This window comes from Eucyclogobius newberryi, unplaced genomic scaffold, assembly GCF_026437365.1.
Source record: "Eucyclogobius newberryi isolate DKJ021-1_F unplaced genomic scaffold, fEucNew1.0.hap1 SCAF_18, whole genome shotgun sequence".
NCBI lineage: Eukaryota > Metazoa > Chordata > Actinopteri > Gobiiformes > Gobiidae > Eucyclogobius > Eucyclogobius newberryi.
In genome coordinates, this window is record NW_027315812.1 from 26,001,100 (window position 1) to 26,024,445 (window position 23,346).

The 23,346-nt window shown below is 39.2% G+C and overlaps 1 protein-coding gene across 1 annotated transcript in view; it reads left to right on the top strand.

The window, feature by feature from the left end:
* LOC140364812 (partitioning defective 3 homolog) overlaps window positions 1-23,346 on the top strand; it is a 554,921-nt gene that overhangs the window by 175,427 nt on the left and 356,148 nt on the right. Inside the window, exons 6-7 of the mRNA XM_072451184.1 lie at window positions 16,393-16,496; window positions 17,852-17,932. Coding sequence (XP_072307285.1) covers window positions 16,393-16,496; window positions 17,852-17,932 — 185 coding nt within the window. The remainder of the gene's footprint in view (window positions 1-16,392; window positions 16,497-17,851; window positions 17,933-23,346) is intronic.

Genomic DNA, 23,346 nt, shown 5'->3' on the forward strand with positions numbered 1-23,346 from the left:
ATGCATTACACAAAGAGATGTTAAAACGTGTGTAAAGGCACAGAGAAGTGAAGTAAATGCATAAAAAGCTGACAATAAAGCAGAAGTAGTTTACTCTAGCTTTAGCCACGTCTCACAGCGATTAAAACATATAATTCAGCTACAATTTAGATTGTTTTTATGAAGAAAACATGAGTTATGTTTGGGTGACGGCAGCTGCTCAGGCTCTGAGCGTGGAAGTGCATTCTGCTTTTAAAATAACCCTTCCAAAACTTTCCTAAGTGAGTCTGTCTGGGGCTCCAGGGCCAGTCGAAACCTGGCTAAAGTATTCTTCCAACCACATCTATAGCATCCTTTTATTGAGCATTTCTGAGAAGAAAAACGACTGCGTAAATGTGCAAAGACGTTCCAAACATTTCCATCTCCTTGCATAATCCTTGCCTTTAAGGCGTTCAATGCCTGGACACCCGCTCTGCATTAACAGTGTTGCTATAATAGCCCGTATTTTCCCCTGCAGTGTAGTTTTCCATTCTGCATCCGAGCTCTGGGACCCTGTGCGGCGGCTGTACGGACCCCGCTCCCCTGTGGAGCCCCTATCACCGCTCGCTCCCACATCCCCGCGCGCTGATGTGATTCCAGGCAGAACCACGCTGACAGGCATTCCCATTTAGCCACGGCGCGTCCTGCAGCCCGGCAGCGCCACACAGTGCTCCAGGTTCTGCTCGTCTTGTTTTGATGGAGATTATTTGTGTCGAGATGGAAAGCGACTCCCCCGCTGAGGCCGGCATGTGGAAGGAGCAAAATATGGAAAGGGCCAGCGTGATGAAATGTACATACAGAAGGCGTAGAAGGAGGACATGTTTTGATCTGTTGGAGAGAGGAAATGATGGGTAACCTTGAGGAATTGAAATGTATCGCGTTCCATGAGATAAAAATTAGGCAATATCGTTTTTTTGGTGTTCTGAAAAAACTTGGTTACATGAAATTGAGTTGTAAGAAATAGAATTTAGCTAAAGATGTGGTTCCAGGAGAGACTTTTTTGGAGTGTTTTTGTACATGTACCTGACTGATCTCTATCCCATTGAACTACATAACGTTTTCTGGTCTCCAAGGAGGTGTTTGCAAGGAATGTTCCACAATACAGCATATTTGAATAGAGACTCGCAGATGATGCTCTCAGGCACAAGTCACTGGTCAAATCTGAGGAGAGGTGAGCCGGCTGCATGTCTTTGAAGTATATTTGCAGCAAAAAGACTTGAAGTTCTAATGCCATATCATGGAACATTCCTGGCAAAGCATCCCCGTGTTTCTTATACATTTGTGTAATTCTGCATCGTAAACCCACTTCAAGGGGCTTTAACCAATTTATTCTTGTCATAAAGTATCTCAGATAATAAATTAGAAATCGTGACAGTTTTAAAATATAATGATACCAAAATATATCATGTTAACTACATGTTAGTTAAATTTGTTTTACATATTTTTTTAAGAGAATCAATACGTTTCTATAATGTGTCAGTATTGATAATTATATATTTATTGGCCCATCACTACAAGAAACACAAATGTTCAAATATTTAATACTGTCAATATAAAACTTGTACATTAAGACCCAAAAGAGTACTTTTACACTGTCAAATATACTACTCAAATATTAGTAAAAGTATGGCGTGTGAGAACTACAAGCAGAAGTACAGTGTATTATGTACTACACCTCTAAGACCTTTGAAAGACAAAGAAAAGCATATTGCCCATTTTTCCAATAAACGCCCATTTATCCTGTCCAAATCCCACCCTCCCGTTTTGATTCCGGCCCCCGCGTGTCTTTGGGGACCTGTGTTCATTACCGGCCCCTCCAGCGGCCCCTCGGCTCGGCGCGGCCCTCCTCATTTGGCCCCGCCTTGCTCAAACACACAAATGGCTTTCAGTCCGTGCCCTTATCCCCAAATCTCGCCTTCCAATTAAAAGTAAATGGAAAAATCCCCTCCGTGCGGCTCCATGTGGCTCCGCTCGGGTCCCCAGGTGCCCCCCCGCCCCAATCTGAAGCCCCACCTGCTCAAACAAGGCGGCCAACAATGAACAATCCAGAACGGACTGCAGTGAGCGCACAAGGTTTAATAATTCATAGTTTAACATTCATCTTCATGTTGTATATTTGTAATGTTAAATGTGTTTAAGGCTGAACATGCATTTTTGATTATTTGCTAATAAATCTCTAGACTTCACGTTTTATTTTGCAGTAAACTAATTGATATGATTGGTAATATATATGGTGAATATAGTTATGGTCATTTTCAGTTGTCTATTTTATTTTTTTTATTTTTTTTCCCCTTTATCCAATACGTGAACAAAATGAAGGACTATAATTTTTTTTGGATTTAGATGTGTAATATCTTCAATTGTGGAAATTTTTACACATTAATTGCATAACATAATGAACATTGCATCACCAAAAAGTTAGAATTATTGTTATAATTATTTTTTAATGTAAGTAAAGTACAGACGTTTCAATTTGATGTATCTAAATGTTAAGACAAATAAAATAATCTTATATCTAGCTGGCATTAATTCAATTACAGGTGTTTTTTGTTTTGTATTTTACTTTTTAATATTATTTTTGCTAATCTAACTCACACATCTAGCTGCAAAACCTTTTTTTTTTCTTTTTTAAACACTTTCAGAGGTTCAGAGATTGTGAATTATTTAATTAAGGGAGAAGTGGATTACTACAACAGGTCTAAACAGGTCTAATTTAGGCCTTAATTAAGCTATAAATTTAATGTTATTATTTTACGATACTTTTTAGTTGGGTAATGATTTAACCTTAGTCTCATGATGATTCTATAATTATATTAAGGTAATAGTTTGAAGAGAATCTTAAATTGCTTTAGCTGTTTGCATAATTGATTGCTTTGAACTGTTAGAGTGTTGCTTAGAAACACTAAAAGTTTAACAAATGACTTTCTGGTGTTTCTTACCTTGACATGGGTGAATTGGCCTCTCACATTTAACCACCAGCTTTGAGATGACTGGATGGACACTCCACTGACTCAAATGAGCCTGTTTAACCCTAAAATGACAACATTTTGAACTACCTCAACTCTTTTCAACCACTTGATAAAACGCCGCTACTTCTGACTTGGTTGAGGCCCGACTCATACAAAATACATGTCAAAGCTTCAGTTGTGTTCAATTAGACTCCAGATTTGATCCGGGGGGCCGCTCTCATTGAAATTCAGCCGGCCTCGGCGCTTTGGGCTGGGCTAGGGAGAGACGGCTCACTGACCTTCACAGCCAGAGATGGATTAAACGTTGCGAATGGTAGAACGCAGACTGTCCTCCCACTTAATAAGCTCAAAATGATGATTAATCTGAGCCAAAAGAAGCGGCGGCGGCGGCGGGCCTGTTCTATGCATGGCAAAGAGGCCGAGTCAGATGGGACCTTCTGCCGGGGTCTATGGGGACCTCGCACCCCCCGGAGAATCACCTCCTCTCACCTCTTTTAGCTGTGTCTTTAAATGGCAATATTCGAAATGGTCTCGTTTATTTAATTCTGCTCTACAATCAGGGGCAATGTTTGGAACAAAAGGACATCATAGCAGTATAGACCCTTTCACGGTTTATGAGCAGAACACATACATTCTAAAAGCAGGTGCTGTTTCATGCGCTTTTCTATGGGACATCACAAACTATGATGACTAACAAGGGCTGTTTTGGAGACCTACGACTATCACACCACCATTTCTTCTTAAATTTAGTGAACACCAGAAAGTAGAGCTGGATATGGATCTTTATTACTTGTTGGCAATAAATCTAACACATCATCAATAATTTACTGTTTCTGCGGTCTAAAAACGTCTTACTTTACTTACTTTTACCTGCGTTATTAAAATGAATGAGATGAACGTTTATATTTCAACCTGGAGAGACTCAAATGAATGAAAGCAGAAGAAGATCATGAAGGATAAACGATGAACAACGATGGATATGTGGTGAAAACAAAAACCCTGCATTGCCTCGTGTTGTCCAGACATTAAAAAAGCGCTTCCCTCTGCACGCGTTTCAAAAGCAAAATAGTCGGTATTCCTGCTAAAATAGACCGAAGCACGTCCGTCAGTGCAGCCATGTTTGTTCTGGCTCGTTAGGGTTCTGAATAGAGGTATTACATTTGAGTCTTACTGTTATTGTGAGAAAAAAACATCACGATGTCTGACATGTTCCTTCAGTTTGTGAGCGGCTTTACAAAATGTGTCGATTTTTTTACTATAGGTTGAACTAAAATGATAACGATTATTATTTTTTGGTTCTTCCGATTATATTGTGGCCCGAATAATCGCCATTATCGATTAACCTGATCATCTCGACATCTCTAGCTCTGTTGGTTCAGGTCCAGTCACATCAGCAGAAGTCCGGCCTGATGTATAATCATGAGTTAGTTCGTAGCACGTCTAGAAATCAAATGCTCAACGTAAACGAGCCGCTTCACTACGTAAACCTAGATGCCCCTGAACTTCACTCGGCCCCTCGTTCCACGTAGATTGCATGTAGACTGGGACAAGAGCGGTCTGACAGCGTCTCTGGAGAAACGAGACGAGAACCTTTGCACTCGGAGTGACCTGAGCATGTGAACGTAGTGATTGTTCAGTAAATATGTCTCTCTCTCAAGGATTCGCTCATTATTGCTGTTCATTAGATGGAAATTGGAATGAACCCGCCGACCTTCTAGTTACTGGGCGAATTCCTAATCCAAAAGACTCTATACAGAACCATCTTTGAGCGACTGTTGGGATCCCATCACCCACGCCGCTCGTGAGGGTACAAAGGAGGGACAAAAAGCTTCTGACGATAACTCAATTCTCAGCGATTCCTTGCCATTTGAACCTCCGGATGTCGGGTCAGTGCTGTGGGATATTGATGAGCTTTGGAGAAAAAAGTCTAAGCCCCTCCACCATCCGCTGTGGGCCCGTTAGCGACCCCGTGATTGATTCAAGCCTTCATAATTAGCAGGCCTAATTGAATTAAAGTGCAATTTAACGATACAGTGGGCAGAGACACAGGCAGCTCTGTCAGAGATAGATCAGGCACGGCTGGTACGGAGCAGGACGCAGGAACATGATGGATTCTACACGCAACGGCACACGGAGACAATGGGACACAACCAGGTTAGCTGAGAAGACAGCACTTCATTTCAAACACAGATACATTCAAAAACATACATGATTGGAATTTGTTGATGCCAAATGCAGACATGAAGGTTTGAATGGAACCAGCACGCAGACAAGGCTGAGATGATACAGTCATTTAGATTGTTTAAAAAATATATTTAGGCTTTTTTTCTGGTATTTAGCAGTATTTCTGGTATTTAGCAGTAGCATGCGGTGACTTTTCATGGATGGCAAGCAGACTTGGAGTGTGCAATATTTAGTGGATAACACAAAAGTGAAAGCAAGTGGGGCTCGTAATACTTTTCCTACTGGACTTCCATACCGTACCATGCTGATTGGATTAATTAAGGTGACTCCATCAACTAAAGCTACTGCTATATGGGAACAAATCTAAAAGTGATGTGTCAATCCCGGAGACGCCTGTCATGCTGCAATGTCAAATACATATGAGAAGGAGTGTCTGGAATGCCTGCCAATGTGGTCAGATACATTTGGATTTGGCTTGGTGTTTTTTATTTGAATTTTTTAGTAAGTTAATATTATTGTATTTCTGTTTCTGTAATTTCTTTGTGATTTGAATGCATTTTTCCTGTTGTGTGAAGCACTTTGAATTGCCTTGTGTATGAAATGTGCTCTACAAATAAACTTGCCTTGCCAATTCATTACACACAGAGCTCTGTTGTTAAATAACTGCCTGGATTTCTAACTAAGGTCTAACCATTAGAAACGTGAACAGAACCTTAGTTACAAAGACTTGACTCTAAAATATAGAATTTAAGTCAGTTTGTTGAAACTTGGAGCTGCTGTTGCTTCGCTTCTCCTCGCACATGCTCAGTTAGGCACAACCTACAAACACAGATGTCTCACACACTGGTTTATTCAGGTGGTTTGAGCACAGATCTACTGTGTGGTCCTCAGAGCGCATGTGCAGAGCTCTGAAAGAAGCTGCTCTCCATGAGTTCAGCCAAGCTTCAGCAGCAGAAGTGAGGCTTATTTGGATATATTTTAGAACAATTCATATAAAGTTGCGACACACGGTCATTTTAATTTTATTGGTCAATGATTGCCCTGACTGCATGCCACTAGTAACTATGTAACATAAAATGCCACATGCACTTTAGGCAGAGCAGTGGCACAGAAGCATCACAGCATCACCATTAGGTCGTGGATTTAATTTGTGGAACATGTGGTAACTTAAGCCATGTTTTGACTGCTCTTGGTTCTCCAGAGAAGTTCACTTTAGCGCCATTTCTTCTTATGTTGGATATGAAAAACAAACCTTATTCCAGTACCTGAATTATACTTTTTAATCATAAGGCCGATCTCAGCAATTCACAAAAAGACATTTGCCATTCCAAATGCGTGTCGCTGTGAGGCGTGGCTAAAGCTGGAGTCAACAAGAAACTACTTCACATTTATTGTCAAATTTTTCAGCCTTTTTTTCACTTCTATTTGTATGCAATGTATTGGGTTTAGATCATGTAATATGCATTATGCACTGGAACTATAATGTTTTAGTTCAGTGTGTCGATAAACAGGAAACAGCAGATGCTAACGTATGCTAGCTTTGTTTTGCTAAGTATGTTTATCACGATGTCAAGTCAGCGTTTGGTGAGAAATGATTATATTCTGTTTATAGTCTGCTTTTTGCTTGTTTTCAGCTGAGTCTGTGTTCTATCACCTGGCTCAAAAGTGAACCAGTCAAAACGTGGCTTTTCTGTGTGCAGTTCTTCAAGTGAAATGATTGAATTTGTCACCTGCATAATAAAAACATTAGGAGTGTAGAAAAGATAAGGTCTGTTAAAGGCAAAGGGACTTAAAAATACACTAGACTTTTGCACTAGATTAACATCAAGAGGTGGAGTAAAGCATTGTGGGCCAAAATCCAGGAACATCATTGAGTTCAAGAAACTTTTATTCAGTTCAAAACTCCTTGGTCTTATTCAACGCTTCAGATTGCTGGATAAACCAGGGCGTTTACTGCAGGTTGTGAGGAAAGTCAGTGAGAAAGAGAAATGTGGACTGGAGATAAAACCAAGATAGGGACGTTCTCGCTCACAAAGTAGAGCAAAGCTGATCTTGAACCTGACACTGTGAGTATACTTTGAGTGACCCTGGTATACAGCATCAATAGTGTGCACATGTAAAGAGCCTTTTTGTCTTTTGTGGCCCTGCCCTCCCGCTGTAGAGTCCACTATCTTCTCCTGTGGACAAATGCAGCCTCACTGTCCCTGATGCAATTTACCTAACAGCATCAAAACCTGTCTGGCACTGAAAAGGCCGCACTAAATCAGTCCAAACAGGTTTATGAGCCTCTCGTCCTGTCATTCCCACAAAAGCTACAAGAGCAGTTGATTTAAAGGAAAAGTTTGCAAAATACGCCTTTGACTTCAACATAAAAAAGTTTAAAAAAAACACACATTAAAAAACGTACTTACTTTTTGTTAGGAATTCAAATTAACATAAATATAAAAACATAAGACATGCATAGAGTTGGAAAGTGGGGCAGTATGGTTTACCCATAAACCAAAGGGTAGCCAGTTCAAACAGCTGTTGTCTCTTTCCTTCTATAGTCACAGTATAATGTGGATGGTTGTGACAGAAGGGCATCCAGCTTTAAAAAAAGCATAATATCCGACCCATAACCATAAAATGATGAGATATAGATGAAAAATACCATGAGTGTGTTTTTTACACGCTGCATTGTGGGAAAAAAGCAGAATGTTGAATTCTGTCTGGCTCTTTTATTATCTGATTAGCCCCTTGTCCTTGTTTTGGCTCTGAGGAGAGACAGTCATCAAACTGTTAAACTCTGGTTCATCCCGATGCAATGAAAGAATCTCATCTTTAACATTCTTTGCTAACCTAAAACAACAGCACACTTCTTTGACCAGACAAACCAAATTGAAACAATTCCAACAGAAATGTTAAGCCTGCGTTTGTTTAAAATGCAGTGACTTTTAAAAAAACCTTCAAGAAAAGCAAACTGCAGATGAATAGGGAAAGGTATATACATGCACTCATTAGGCATACTCATTTGAAAGGTTTTTGGCAGTTTACTTGCAAACAATTTAAGAAAAAATGACTTTTTCTTCATGTACTGTTTTCAAAGGCATTTTATGTGTAAAAATGCCAACATTGCACATAATTTGGACATGAAATAGGAACAAATATTGTATATTTTATTTACTTCTTTGAATAAATGTGATTTATGTTAAAATTGGCATTAAAAACAGCAATTAAAAAAATACATGCCTATGATTATGAAAAAAATCAGGCTTAGAATGACTTCATAGAGGTAGAGCGGCCACACCCTATAACCTACAAGCTGCTGGTTTGATCAACGTGATTTCAGGGGAAGGTCACTGCTGCTGTGTCCTTGGGCCAGACACTTGAAGTTTCCATGAACATTATGTCTTTTTTCTTCCTTTTCTTTTGCTGAGAAAACAGCCTTAGAAGTTGCAATGTCCCGTATAAATCTATGGATGTAAGTTGATTAAATTAAACAGTATAAACCTATTTAGATACAGATTGGATATGTTGTTATTTCCAGGTGAAAGCATTTTATATTGAAAGAGCAAACACCAAATGAAAAAAAAAAATAGAGTTCTGTCTGGCGTAACTCCTTTCTGCGTTCATCAAAAACAATACAAAATCGAATCCGGAACGCGTCCTTTGAGCCACGAGAGCCGCATTTGCAATATGAAACGCAACACATGTCCTGCCTCAACCTCCGCTGGTCCCATTGGCACCCAAACACATGCCCACCCACTCAGCCACCCACCCACTCAGCCACCCACCCGCCCACGCCATCTACACCAGACTGGCTTTGATCGCCTTCCAACTCCGCCGCCGTCAACTGAGATTTCGCTTTGCCAAAAAAAAGAAAACCTGATGAAACATTCTCTTAAGAGCGACCGTCCTCCTCGTAAATCAACAGAATCCATTTTTAATTGGGGCTTTGAAATAACCATTAGCTTGCATCATCGGGGCTCCTTAACATCATAACAATATTGCGCGGATAAGAAAGTACGCGGAAAGTGGATTTGCGTTTTTTTGCTGACAAGCCTTAAGTGGTATTTAGGGGACGTCGCGGCGAGGATGGAGGAGGTCATTAAGAGTGGCTAACAAGTTTATCTGCTAGCATAGCCTTTCAAATTCCCTCTCCGTCCCGAGCATAAATGCAAATAAGTGTCTGCCGGTGGTAGTCATGGTGACATATGAGCTGTTGTAATGGCGTTGGAGTCATACAGGGGACGTCAGAGGAGGTCAGCGAGTACAGTAGCACGGTCCAATAGAATCAAGAGGCTGTATAATTGTAGTAAGGAGGTAATTGGAGCAAGAACTGAAACAAATTAAGTCTTAGGTCATGTTTATGTGCTCACAACATATTTAATCATGATCTGATTTCAGATCAAAGTTCAGGTTATTGAAATGTCACGTGAACAGTAGCAGTTGATGTGAGTAAAAGGATTTCTGTCTGATTGTTTCTGTGCAAGTTTTGTTGGATTAAATTATGCAAAAAAGAAAGGAAAAACTAATGTAGCAGGGACTAAAATGAAATAGAAAATGTTGGAAAAATATATTTTCAAGCATCACCATGTAACTTTATGGCACATCACCTGCAGTATTCCATGGAAATAGAAAGTTAAAACCATCCTTCAGAACAGTCTCCATGCAGATGGAGCAGTTTATGCACTAATGTGGAATATTATAGCTAAAGGAACAACATTTCCATGGAAACAAGCAGCAGGAAGCTTCTCCAGGCCACATTCGAAGACTTACCCTAACCCCTGCACAAAACTAATATGCTATTATCTAGATAGCTCTTAGACTTCCAAACACAACACTTACTCTAAAAATCAAAAATATATTTCTATTAATTTAATAATCATTTATGTCCTGGGTACATAACACATGCCAAAAATGGAATCCGATTATTGGGTTATCTGATTTTTCTGGTTATCTGATTTTTCCTGGCCAGAAAATACTTTTTTTAGTTTTTCTTCTAATGTCCTCATTTACCTGACACGTTTGTCACTAAATATCAAAACATTGACAGAATGAATTTTCCAAAAACCCCTCCATTATAGTTGCAACATGTAAATGTGGTTTTCCAAATTTTGCACAGAAAAAACAACAGCATTACAAATCACTAAAGTCTTCTAATTAAGTTGGAAAAATATACCTTCAAAACATTTTAAAATGAAATCAACCTTCACTTCCCTTGACTCTTTGTACAGCGGCAGCACACTCCAGGCCATGTCATCCATCAGCGTCTTGTCGAGTTGACATCATATGTTTTTCCACATGTATTTCCACTTTGAGAGTCCATAACTGCAGATTGCACACGGCGATAGAGTGGCTCAGAGATGGAAATGCATTACTAATTGTTCGCAGAGGTCAAAAATGAGATGTCATGGCTCTATTAGGCTTATTATGAGCAGCTTGCCTTGGTATGTGCTCCATTGTGAAATACAAAAATGCACAAGTCTATTCAGCCCCGTGGATTTCATAGAGTTTGGCAGAACTGCATTAACTGAAGGTAATGAGGGCGCAATTACAGCTCCTTAACCTTTTTGTGAGGAAAGCCCCACCAAGCAGCTTTTCAGAGCAGGACTTTTTACATAAATGTCTTTAACTTCGTTTCAATCTTCGCCTTTTCCTCGCTTGAATTGGAAACTGCTTTTGGTTATTTTCCTGTGTGTTATTTATTGCATTTTAATCTAGTCTCCTAAAACGAGCTCCACAAACTGGATTGTCTCACATTGTTAGTTTCTTCTTTTTTTGTCTGTTTTGTCCATCATTGAAACTGTCTGCTCACACATGAAGCTGTCACAGATTCGGGCCCTTGAGGAGGAAAAGGAGGGGCCCCGGCATCATATCACACTACTAGCCTCGACCTTTGACCTCCTCCTTGTTAAGACTTGATACCTACAGAGGCTCTGTGTCCCAGCTGGGTGTGGATTTGCCCGTAGTGAAAGCAGCACACACACGACACACACGAGAAGTCTGATTTTGGACATGACTGACAGCTCTTCAACGACACCTCTTTGTCCCGCCCCACAGCAGCGGGTCAGGCCCACTCCCTTTTGGACTGGACAGCTGCTGCTTTTTTAGACCTGTGTTCAAGTCGATTTTCTATTTTTAACTGTGAAATAAAAGTGTTTCACAGCAGAAAGTAAAGCAATACGAAGAAAGATGTATGAACACAGACTCTGCAAACACTAATCTACACTAATCAGTCATTGAAAATAGTAATTCATGGGTATCAATGGGTTTCAGAATGATGACAAATTAGGACCGTTGCCATAGCAATCGTCAGTTTGAAACCATATATGTATTTTTAATGGGAAAAAAGTCCTCAGAATTTTGCATTAAAAAGGAAGTGAAAACCCACAAATAAGTGATATTTGAGGACTTTTGACAATTTTCAAGTTTATTTTTTTGCTTTGAATCGTTAATCACTATGACAAAACCTATTATGTGATTTAATTTTATAATATTAAACAACCAAATTGGGATTTTAAATATATTACATTCTTGCTTCATTTTTCTTTTAAAAAATGGACATATCACAATAAAGACAGTAGACAATTATTGTTTGTGGTACAATTTCCATAAACGTGATAATTCCCAACAAATATATTCTCCATTTAACCCCCAGATTGTGCTTAATTATGCCTTTTTCCACAACTAATAAAGTGCAATACTAATAGTGGGCTTCATAATGTTAAAGTAATAATTAATATTCATTACAGTTCACACTCAGCATTTTTATATAATTACTGTGATAATATTGCTACTCACAATTTTTGGCCTTGATTATAAAAAAAATAACTGCTGCTCATCCACTTCAGTCAGTGCTGGGATTTCTGCTTAAGCGGGAATGTAGAATGAACTCAAATCATATATAAAGCTGGTTGATTTGTGTAAAATACTAAACGTTCGTGTGCACCAACAAGTCAACACGGCACCGTTTCTCCGAGCGACTTGAAAACATCTTTGTGTCTGTGTAGAACGTATTTGCAGCCAAAAAGAAAAGAGGAAAGAACAGGTTAGCACATGCGATAATGGGACTTTCTGACAAACACACAAAGAGGTCTGGGACGTGCAGAGTTAAAACGCCTTGTTGCCTTCGCTCTCCTGATAGTTACCGAGGATCAACAGGGTGCTAAAAGCTCCCAGCGGAAACCACAGATTTGAACAGGGTTTTAAGGACGGGAAAAAGGGTCTACGAGGATGATGAACAGAGCGAAAAGAGGTGTATTTTTACCCCGTCCTGCATTTCCTGCCACTTGGGGATGGGTGTAACTACAAGGAGGCTTTTAACACCTCTGCTCACGGGGAGAACATGTTTGGGTGTCAGGCTAATGATAAAGTGTAAATAATAAAATAAATGAATTTAAAGTGCCTCTGACAGGTCGGCGACTCATGGAACTAAAATGCTGAATTTTGCTAATAATTATACAAATTGTATCACTAAAAAGCACATTTTTTTACGTTTATAATTTCACTTCCTGTTTGTAATTGATGACATCACAGTGGGAAATTACCAAAACTCAAAAAAAATTGCCAAAACTCTTCAAATGTCACAATTTTCTTAATTTGACAAACAAAAATATATGGGAGCAGTTAAAAAAGTTGTTTCTTTGTGTAAACTTGTGTAAATTATGCATGAACTTTGACTGGGATCATTTTCCATGGATTTTTAAATGTTTTTTCCACAAATACAATACTCAATTGGTGTAAAAACTATAATGTAGATGAACGACAGGTATGAATACACTAAATATAAAATACTATTAAAACAATAAAAAAGTTAAGTTAAAATTAGAAAATGCTAAAAATCTGTCATAGGCACTTTAAGGTATATTAATTTATCCTTGTGTTTTAATGTTACTGTTTTTGTTTAGTTTTTTATGATTGACAGCACTTGATGCAGTTTGGCTTTTTATTATTGTTCTTGGGATTCATTTTTACAGAACATTTTCAGTGAAGAACACATTTTATTTAGGCTTTAAGTATAAATTTTGTCATACAAATGCTTCATGCAGGACGACCAATATTATCACTAATATTGTACGTATTTACATTGATAGGAATGCAGAAAAGTACTTAAAGATACATAAAAAAAATTAAACAATTGAAAATTCCACATAACTTTAAACACAATTCTCAGAATGAGAGGTTTTGATCCAGGCTTTGCTGTCATTTAAACCGCAGCACTTCAGTTCAATTTTATTTAAGAAAAAACGTCTTGCAGTGACTTTGCGCACACGTCCTTGGCACAAATGAATGAGAGGAGACGAGGGCCGTCATCGAGCGAGGGACGAGGAGAGAACACTTGAGAAAGTTCTTTAGTTTGATAAAAATATCCTGTTTGCTAAGAAATCTGTGCAATTTATCCCTTTTTTCTTCTTGTGGCTCTGTTGACTTTATCCTCCTCTGTCTGCATTTTTTCCACACATTTCCCTGTAACATAAATGCACCGTGTCAATTTCACCGCACCGTTTTGCTTAGCAGGTTGGTTAAAATTTGACTTGAAAAAATGTATGATCTAACAAACATTGGACCTGGTGGGACCCTTTTCCCCCCGTTTTTTTATTGTGTCTTTTGAGTTCTTTTTTTTTTCTCATTTATTAATTTGTCTATAGCTCTTTAGTCTTGTTCTATGTATGCTTTTGTTATGTGATATATTTGGAAAATGTTGAAAAAAAAAGAAGCTGCTGATAAATCATTCTGATATTATTTGGGCCCAGTCAGGGTTCAGGGTGCAACCATTCCACATCTGTTATATAAGTCTTGCAGCATTAACAACAGTAGCAGTAGCTTTAGCAGTAGCAGTAGCAGTAGTAGTTGCAGTAGCAGTAGTAGTTGCAGTAGCAGTAGCAGTAGTAGTTGCAGTAGCAGTAGTAGTTGCAGTAGCAGTAGTAGTTGCAGTAGCAGTAGTAGTTGCAGTAGTAGTTGCAGTAGCAGTAGCAGTAGTAGTTGCAGTAGCAGTAGTAGTTACAGTAGCAGTAGTAGTTGCAGTAGCAGTAGCAGTAGTAGTTGCAGTAGCAGTAGTAGTTGCAGTAGTAGTTGCAGTAGCTTTAGCAGTAGCAGTAGTAGTTGCAGTAGCAGTAGTAGTTGCAGTAGCAGTAGCAGTAGCAGTAGTAGTTGCAGTAGCAGTAGCAGTAGTAGTTGCAGTAGCAGTAGTAGTTGCAGTGGCAGTAGCAGTAGTAGTTGCAGTAGCAGTAGCAGTAGTAGTTGCAGTAGCAGTAGTAGTTGCAGTAGCAGTAGCAGTAGTAGTTGCAGTAGCAGTAGCAGTAGTAGTTGCAGTAGCAGTAGCAGTAGCAGTAGTAGTTGCAGTAGTAATAGCAGTAGCAGTAGTAGTTGCAGTAGCAGTAGCAGTAGTAGTTGCAGTAGCAGTAGCAGTAGTAGTTGCAGTAGTAATAGCAGTAGCAGTAGTAGTTGCAGTAGTAGTAAACAGCCATTTTGTCATGACATATTGTTTCTGGGTTTTCTAAATTCCTCATTCGTTACTTCCACTTAGAGTCAACTTGGGCAGAGTGTTTTGCCCAAGGACATAATGGCGTTGTATATATATGTGGGTTATCGCTCTTGAAAAAAAAAAAAAAAAGATAAAAAATAGCGAGATGCCTATGATCTTTCTCTGTGTTTTTTTCTACAAATCTTTAATTCAATTTAATTTAATTTAATTTGAATCATGAGCGGTGCAGTTCACTTGGAGAGCTCAATTATTATTATTACTATTTATAGATTTATTTTAGTTAGATTAAAATGAATAAAATCAACCTCTCTGTTAACAATTTCATCCATGTACTTTGACAACACTTTCTCTTTTCGTGCAATGGAACAAACCTTTAAAGCCTTGGTATGTTTCAAGTTTTTCTGAATAATCTGGACCTCAACTGACACAAAATTCAAATCGGTCTCTTGGCGTCTTTAGTTTGACCCAGACAGATTCAATTCACTTCCTCCCATGATAAACAAACAGCCCCCAGACACTTTAGCAGCCATTTTGTGTCGTCAGAGATATGTCAGTTTCTCAATGGTGCCGACTGCATTTCCATAAACTGCGACCAACGGGGCACCTGCTTAGATTATGCTTGACATTTTGGGAAAGTGGGAGAAGACGGAAGGTCAAAGGTGAGGCAGGAAATAGCATTGGCTAACAAAGCGTTTCTGCAGAGGTGTCTGCTCTGACGGGGCAGTGTCTGGACAGTGACAGGTCGGGCGCGGAGCCATTTATTTAGAAGTCGGCTCTCAGAAGGGCTATTTTTGGTGGAAATGCGACGTGTAGTCTTCAGTGTGAGGGAACAAATGACATATTGAATTTTTACTGATATTTTATAGATTTGGTGTCCAGTTTTTAGCCGCTGTTACTTTGTTTTCTGTGGTTATGAGTTATGTTGTAGCAATAACACAATAACTCTGCAGGCTTTGAACTACAATGTGGTACAAATAATTGCAAACGGACATTTATGGAAGTTAATCTCAACATGTGTAGCAATATAGACCTGTACATGCAGTAAATATAGTCTGTAGGCTACATATCCACAGTCTGTACATATCCACAGTCTGTACATATCCACAGTCTGTACATAAACATATTCTGTACCTGAACATATTCTGTACATAAACAGTATAAGTACATATCCACAGTCTGTACATATCCACACTCTGTACATATCCACAGTCTGTACATAAACATATTCTGTACATGAACATATTCTGTACATAAACAGTATAAGTACATATCCACAGTCCGTACATATCCACAGTCTGTACATAAACATATTCTGTACATAAACATATTCTGTACATGAACATATTCTGTACATAAACATATTCTGTACATGAACATATTCTGTACATAAACAGTATAAGTACATAAACACAGTCTGTACATAACCATGGTCACAGCCATTTTACTCTTCTTGCGTAGATAGTTTTTTTTTTCATGTATCATAACTCGTAAGTAAATCCTAACGTTCTAGTGAAATGCTTAGTCTATTTTCTATAGGTATTTTTCTGAATATTTGATTGCATAATTTGTCTTCTTCTGCTGTTCTTGTACTTTTCGTTGTGGCAAATTTAGTGCGTAGACAATGGTTCTCTATCTTAACTTATCGCCAATATAAACCATATATTTTAGAAAACTACAGCTATTCATTTTATCGGAATATTAGGGAAGTCAGCGTCACTTTTATGAATATATGTTGTTGTTCTGTTGTGTTTCCAGGAGGAGGAGGAGGAGCAGAGGAGGCAGGAGAGGAGGATCGAGAGGATAGAGCCTGTGGGCCGAGCCGACTCCTCACTAGAGTATTCTCCTGCTCTGACCCTAGAGTGAGTACACGACCACTGCATTTACAAACATGTAGAATTATATAGGTAAAAAAGTTCTCTCCATTGGTTTCCCCTAGAATCCTAGGATTCTTACTGATGTACTCATAGGATAATTCCTTCAATATTCTCATTTGTAATCTTTTACTTTGGGGGTTATGTCTCTGGGGCATATCATACATTGAGTTTGAAATCAACTTCACAAAAAAGTAGCAACACTCTGGGAAAAAAATGAATGTGAAATGCTTACAATTTACTCTTTGCGTCGCAGTGTTTACAAAAGCCAAATCTATTTCAGTGCAATAAACATCTCATTACTTCACATGAAAATATCCTCATGAAAATATATGTTTTTATCAAAAAGAAAAACAACAGCTTTGTGACAGCTTTACTATTTCGAACGAACATTATGTCTACAGGTATTAGTATATTTGAAACACTGCATATTCTTTCCAATAGAGAGATAATTATTCTTGGGGATTTGTATTGTATCTTCGGATATAAAAGTGGCCGTGGCTCTTCATAGTTTGAGAATGGATGACACAAATTATATATACATATAATTAATGTATATTTGTATCCCACACAACATAACAACAGCAGTTGCCTTGGAGGGCGACAATGAAAACATCAGGCTTTGAATCAGATATCAACTAATTATTTCCTTCTGTAGGATCCATTAAATCTGAGTAAGTCCAAGATAAACAATAAAACATTTAAGCGAAAACGGGGCAACATTTTTCACATAGTATTTTCAAGATGAAAGCTTTTGTTTAGAGACCAAAATCATTAAAAAAAAAAAAAAAGAGAGAGTTTTGGATGTAGTGTCGTCTTTGAATTTAAAAAAATAAATGTTTTTTTTAAACAAAATTCAGCTTTCTACATTATAAAACATGTTTCTTTTCTTTATCTTAATGAACATTGCTAACATAAACAGCATTATTACATGAACCCAACAAAGCTAACATCTCCCCCAAACACATGTATCATTCTGATGTGTAATCTAAACAAATGAACACCTCCCCCTCCTCTTTCCCCCTCCCACTGATTTTTCAATTAACGTCTTCTTTTCCCTCCACACCCTGATTCTAATCACATAATTGCTGCCTCTATTTCCCCCCCGTAGCTGACCCTCGGGCGCAGCGTTCGACTCAAATAAATGACTCTTTAGCCGACACAATACAGCTCCATCAACATCCTGTCATGTCGCTGTCACCTGCTGTATCGCGGTGTTTTTGCATTTCCTTGTTACCGTGGTGATTTCATATGCGCGCGTGTATGTAAAGCCCCTCTTCACTTGTCTGTTTTGTATTTTTTTCCCGGTGTCTCCGCCCGGCTCATCCATCACCGTCCGACAGGAGCATGCTCAAGCCGGTGGAGGTGTGCAACGAAGGAGGGCCCCTGGGGATCCACGTGGTGCCGTTCAACCACGACATCAGGTAAAGGAGAATTAATTAAATGATTGTGTAAAAGGTCAGAAATAATCACTTTACTGTAATGAAGGATACTGCTGATACTACCACACCTTTCAATTGCGTTTGATGACCATGGTTACTAACGTTTTTGTTGCTGAGTCCCATTAAATGATGGATGTTTTGGGATATCCAGGCACAAAATTATATCCAGGCATAAAAGGATGGAAAAATATAAAATTACCTGGAACAGCTGGAGTTATTTAATTTAATAGCCAATGTTTCGCTATCAACCAGACGCTATGTGCTGTGCTAGTGTTATTCTTTTTGGATATAATCAGACCCACCCAAATTGCAGAAAATGTTTTCCTACACAAAAAACACTATTATTTCCGTTGTTTAGCAATTTACAACTCTTTTTAAATGCAATTTTAATACTACTCTAATACTAAACTCTTCCAGTGTCTGTAAAGATTCCATACATTTGCCCTAATGTATTTCCAATGGGAGAGTTACTCGCATGTGGTCGAATGAAAACCACTCGACCACATACAAATAACATCCGATAAGAAATAACTATTCCACAAAACAATTCTAGAATGTAGTATTGTTTTGTGGAATAGTTATTTCTTAGCGGCTGATGAAGGGGGTGCGGCTTCGCTCCGCGGTAACAATGTGCGCTCCTCGATGCAAATAAGAATTACGAGTGAGAGCACTACAACGAGTGAAATGGGCCAAACATTTCACAAACTACAACAGAATATTTGTAGAGGCCTGGCCCACACCAGCAGCTCCATCTGTCACCATCAGAGACAGTTACACCCGCAAGTGGCAATGAAGGGCCTTGAACTCACTAAACTTATGTTTAAAAAAAAAATTGGATTCATCTGATTACATTTTTCATCAATTGACAGCACGAGTAAAATTGTAATTTTGTTAAAGTTTTGGTCATGTAGTAGTAGTACCAGTAGTATCAGTAGTAGTAGAAGTAGTAGCAGTAGCAGTAGTAGTAGTAGTAATAGCAGTAGTAGAAGTAGTAGGAGTAGCAGTTGTAGTAGGAGTAGCAGTAGCTGTAGCAGTAGTAGCAGTAGTAGCAGTAGTAGTAGTAGTAGTAGTAGCAGTATTAGCAGTAGTATAAGTCTGCTCAGCGCTTTCTTCATCTTCTGTCAAACCTGATGTTGTTTTCTTGGGCTTCCACTGCTTTCATCTTTGGCCTGAGGCGGTTCTTTTACTTCTTTCTCTCTCATGGTCATCTCGTGTGATTCTTCCGCTGCTCCACCACAGCAGGTCCAACTCTGCTGAGATCCCTCCACGAGTGGACCCAGTTGGAAGGAGGTGTAGATATGAAAGCTGCTTTCTTCATGTTATGGATGTACCTCGGAACATTGTTTAAAGTGTTTTTTTTAGAGCCACAAGCAACACTTTCAGCTCTGCTGTTTTGGCTCTGTAAAGTCCAGAAAAGTAACTTTGCTTTTACTATTAATACATTGATCATATTGTGAACATAAGTGGAAGTGCAATCCTTCAATCCATTGGTTTTATTTTAGTCGAGTTAGGCTACAGTTCTATTTTATTTGGTAGGTCACATTTCCATCTCCTAATCTTGAGCCAGGCTTGGTCAGGATCACAAATTTTGCCTATTGTGCATGTATTGAATCTTTTAAACATGTTTTTACATTGCTGTCTCTTCAAAAATCTACTTGGAGTTGTATTTAGCTTCATTCATTGATCTGGTTTAGGAGGTTGTGTCTCTGAACTTCAGAAAATACTTGATTTTTCGCCTAGATTTGTGTCGTCAAAGACAGAGATCCAGATGTCTTCCTGTGCTGTTTTTAAGTCCATAAATCATCACATTTCTGCCGTCAAATCGCACGTCTCCTGTGTCGCCGGCACACAGGACCCGTTGTACCAGTGCTTAGAGCAAGCGGCACCGAGACGGGGCGCGGCCGAGCTGCGAGCACGGGCCCAGAGGTGGAGAGAGGTGGAGCGACCTGTGCCGGTGCTGCTACGATACCGCTCTTTCTGCTTCGTTTTATCAAGATTCGTGTTGCATCAATCCTGTCCTGTGAAAAACCCTCTGCAGTCATCTGCTTTCAAGTTTCCCTAATAAAGAACTAAACCTTTTTCCGTGGTGATTTCAACATTCACGTTCACCATCGGCAGAAATGGCGTTATTGTGAAAAGATTGGACAAACGTGGCATCAGAAAGTCGAGAAGAGTGACTCAGAGCTTAGTCGAATATAAAAGGCAACTCTGCATCAGTAAACTTGTAACCATGGAGACACATGGACACCATGACGGTCATGGTGCAGATTGAAACTGTCAGTCAAAACATAAAATACACATAACCCCTTTGATGTAATACAGCTTTAAGAAGTCGACATTCTTAGTTTGACTTTTGTTTTTATTACGTACAAGAAAGGCCAGAACATCCGCTATAATATCGAAAGTGGTGAGGTTTGTCCCGATATATAACCAAAATAAATTCCGGGCCGTGTCTCTAAAGCTAAGTGTGGAGGGCAGGACAGGGAGGAGGTAACGGCGTAGTTTATGGCTATTTAAGGAAAAAGGGACATTGGACGTGCACCCGACGCAATCAAACTAAAAGCCTGTTTCGAGCGCGGAACGGCACGGACTGGCACCAAACCAAGGTGAACGCGACCACTCAGCGCCGGGATCGGGGAGGCGGGGCCGGTGTGTGTACGAGTGTGTGTGTGTGTGCGTGTGTGTGCAATGGGATGACATTTGGAGCCAGACTGTCATTGAAGATTGCGGCGGTGTCGTTTCCAGAGCTCCTTAATCCCATAACTGTTTATAAGCAAGTGTCAGGAAACTAAATTTAGCCGCAACCTTTTGACGAGCGAGTGGACGTGGAAGCCTGATGAGCGGCGTGAGTGACGGGAGGAGGGAGAGGCCGCGGCGGAGACTTTTTTGACGTCATTTCAAAGGGATAAAGGCAGCTATGGCTAAGTAGTGACTAAATAACACTAAATACTGTATGTGGAAATGGCAATAAGACACATCAGCGATCGTTTGGTGTCTTTACAGCTGTTATTCTGCTTTTTTATCCCGGGCAAAAGGACAAAAAATAATATATTGGTATGATATGGTATGATATTTTTTTATTTTAGATCTTAATACCATACAAATCACAATAAATGCTGTTTGTACATGAATAAAAAAAAGATGAAGATGACATATATAGATAGAAGATAGATTTATACGTATCTCAATATCTCCTTGTAAAGCTGATAAGGAAGTAGAAATGTAAATCTACCAAGAGGAAACCAGCCATTTCCATCCGAATATGGCACAGATCTTCCCTTATAATAATTTATACTTATACTTACTAAAGAATATACACCATACACATAAAAACGGTATGCTTTAACTTGACTTTATTGTAAATTAAAAACATATTCTGTTAAATTAATTTCAAACTCTTACTGCGACTGGAGTAAACTACAGGTGAAGGCTGATCCCGTATGAAATATGTTATATGTAATGTCTGATTTAAGGCCCTAGGACATAATACGTAAGTCTACAGATTGGTCAGCCTCCTCTCTCCTAAACTGTGGCCAACTGGTGTTTTATGTATGATTGCTTGTGCATTCAGAAACCCTCCGAGGCAACAGCTGTCATGATTTTGAGCTTTCCAGAAATAAATGTAATTGAATCTCTGTGACTTAAATTCATTTTAAAGCAGATGGAAAATGAAAAACACACTAAAACAGCAACAAATCCAGCCCATGCAGTCGTAGAAACTTGACAGACGCATGCAACAATTAGTGGGCTCCAATTTTAGGCTCTTTTTATGACTATTTTTATTGTATTTTTCTTTTTACCGTAATTGGTTTAGTGTTCAATGGCTTTCGTTCTTGTTTTCGCTCAAATCCCCGTCTGTCCTCGCCGTCCCGTCCCTGCAGCCTCCTCCTGTCAGCTCCTTTCACATGTGCAGGTACACGGACAGTAGGAAAGTGTCCGGGAGGGTGACATAATGCGGCCCCCCCGTCGTGATGTCGGTGCAGCGGAGCAGAAAGGGGCCCTAAAGCGTCCTGCTGCAGTGTCTGTATGTCCCATGTCTGCTGTCGGGTCGGGCTGCCTGTCTGACCTCTGTGGCCCTGGTCTAGACTCGGTGACAGCGGCTCAGGATAATGCAAACTGTCCTGCTACAGCACACCGGAAAGAAGAGAGGGGCGAGGCGGGGGGGCTTAGGGGTGTCAGACCGTCCTGTTGTGTGCGAAAAAAGAAAAAATATCAAAATGTACTGAAGATATACATTTATTATAGCGTTAAACCACAACAGAAACCTCAACATTGATCTGAAACTGCTGAGTAATAGAAACAGATCCATTGACTTCCTTAAAAACTGGTTAGAAACTCCTCACGGTGAATAATTAGAACGCTAGGAATGCGTTTGATGAGGAAGTGAGGAATATGTTTAAAATTGTTCTGTTTTTCATGTTTTTAAGGCAAAGTTCCAGTACAGCGCCTTTAAAGGAGACATGCTTTTTTCATCTAGGCTACTAAGTATTGAACTGTAACATAGTAAAAGATCATCATTTTTCATTTTGATCATAATAAATTGCAATATTAATCTAAAACTGTAACAGAAACAGACTTTGATCATTGACTTCCTGTTCAAAAGTGAGAACTGAGAACTTCATTTCCCCATAACAAGCCGCAGATTGTCATTCTCATGTTTTGATATTTGAAGAATGGTCATGTGACAGTTTTGAAGCCGACGTGACTACATCACTCGGAGTCTTAATTCTTTATAAACGATTGCAAGTACACGGATGTGGGCAGAGATAGGTGAAAACAGGGATTTTATGACAAATGCAGGACGCACTAATGAAAAGTAAACTAGAGCTGCACAGTTAATTGACTTAATACTCAATTAGCAATAATTTTCTCCACAAACAACAAACTATCTTGTCTTGCTGCTAACCCTGTAGTTTAGATTGGTACAAATATGTTCTTGAATACGTTTGTCAGTTATTTCTGTCATCCTGTCAATTTTGTTGGATGTGTTTGAACAGAATATGTCATTATAAAACATAAACCAGAAATCTATGCTCATCACAATCGCAAAACTGGGCAGACAAATTACAATTAGGCCTTTTTCTCAAATTGTGCGGCCCCATGTTACACCGGTAACATGGTTAAAAGTTCATGTGGCTGATTTTTCATCCATCCATTATCTAAAACATGTGAAAAACATTACCAAAGGCCTCCAGAGCATCATAATTATCATTCACCATAATCAGTTTATACATGCGTTCGCACATCCGGGAACTTGTGCAGTGGCAACCGAGTCCGCCATTTTGAAAGGGGCACAACAACACGTCTACTACATACGAAATCCAGGAAATATGAGGCCAAAATGCCAAAAACCTACGTTCTGTAAGGTCATTGCTCTGTTGACTGACCAAGAAATG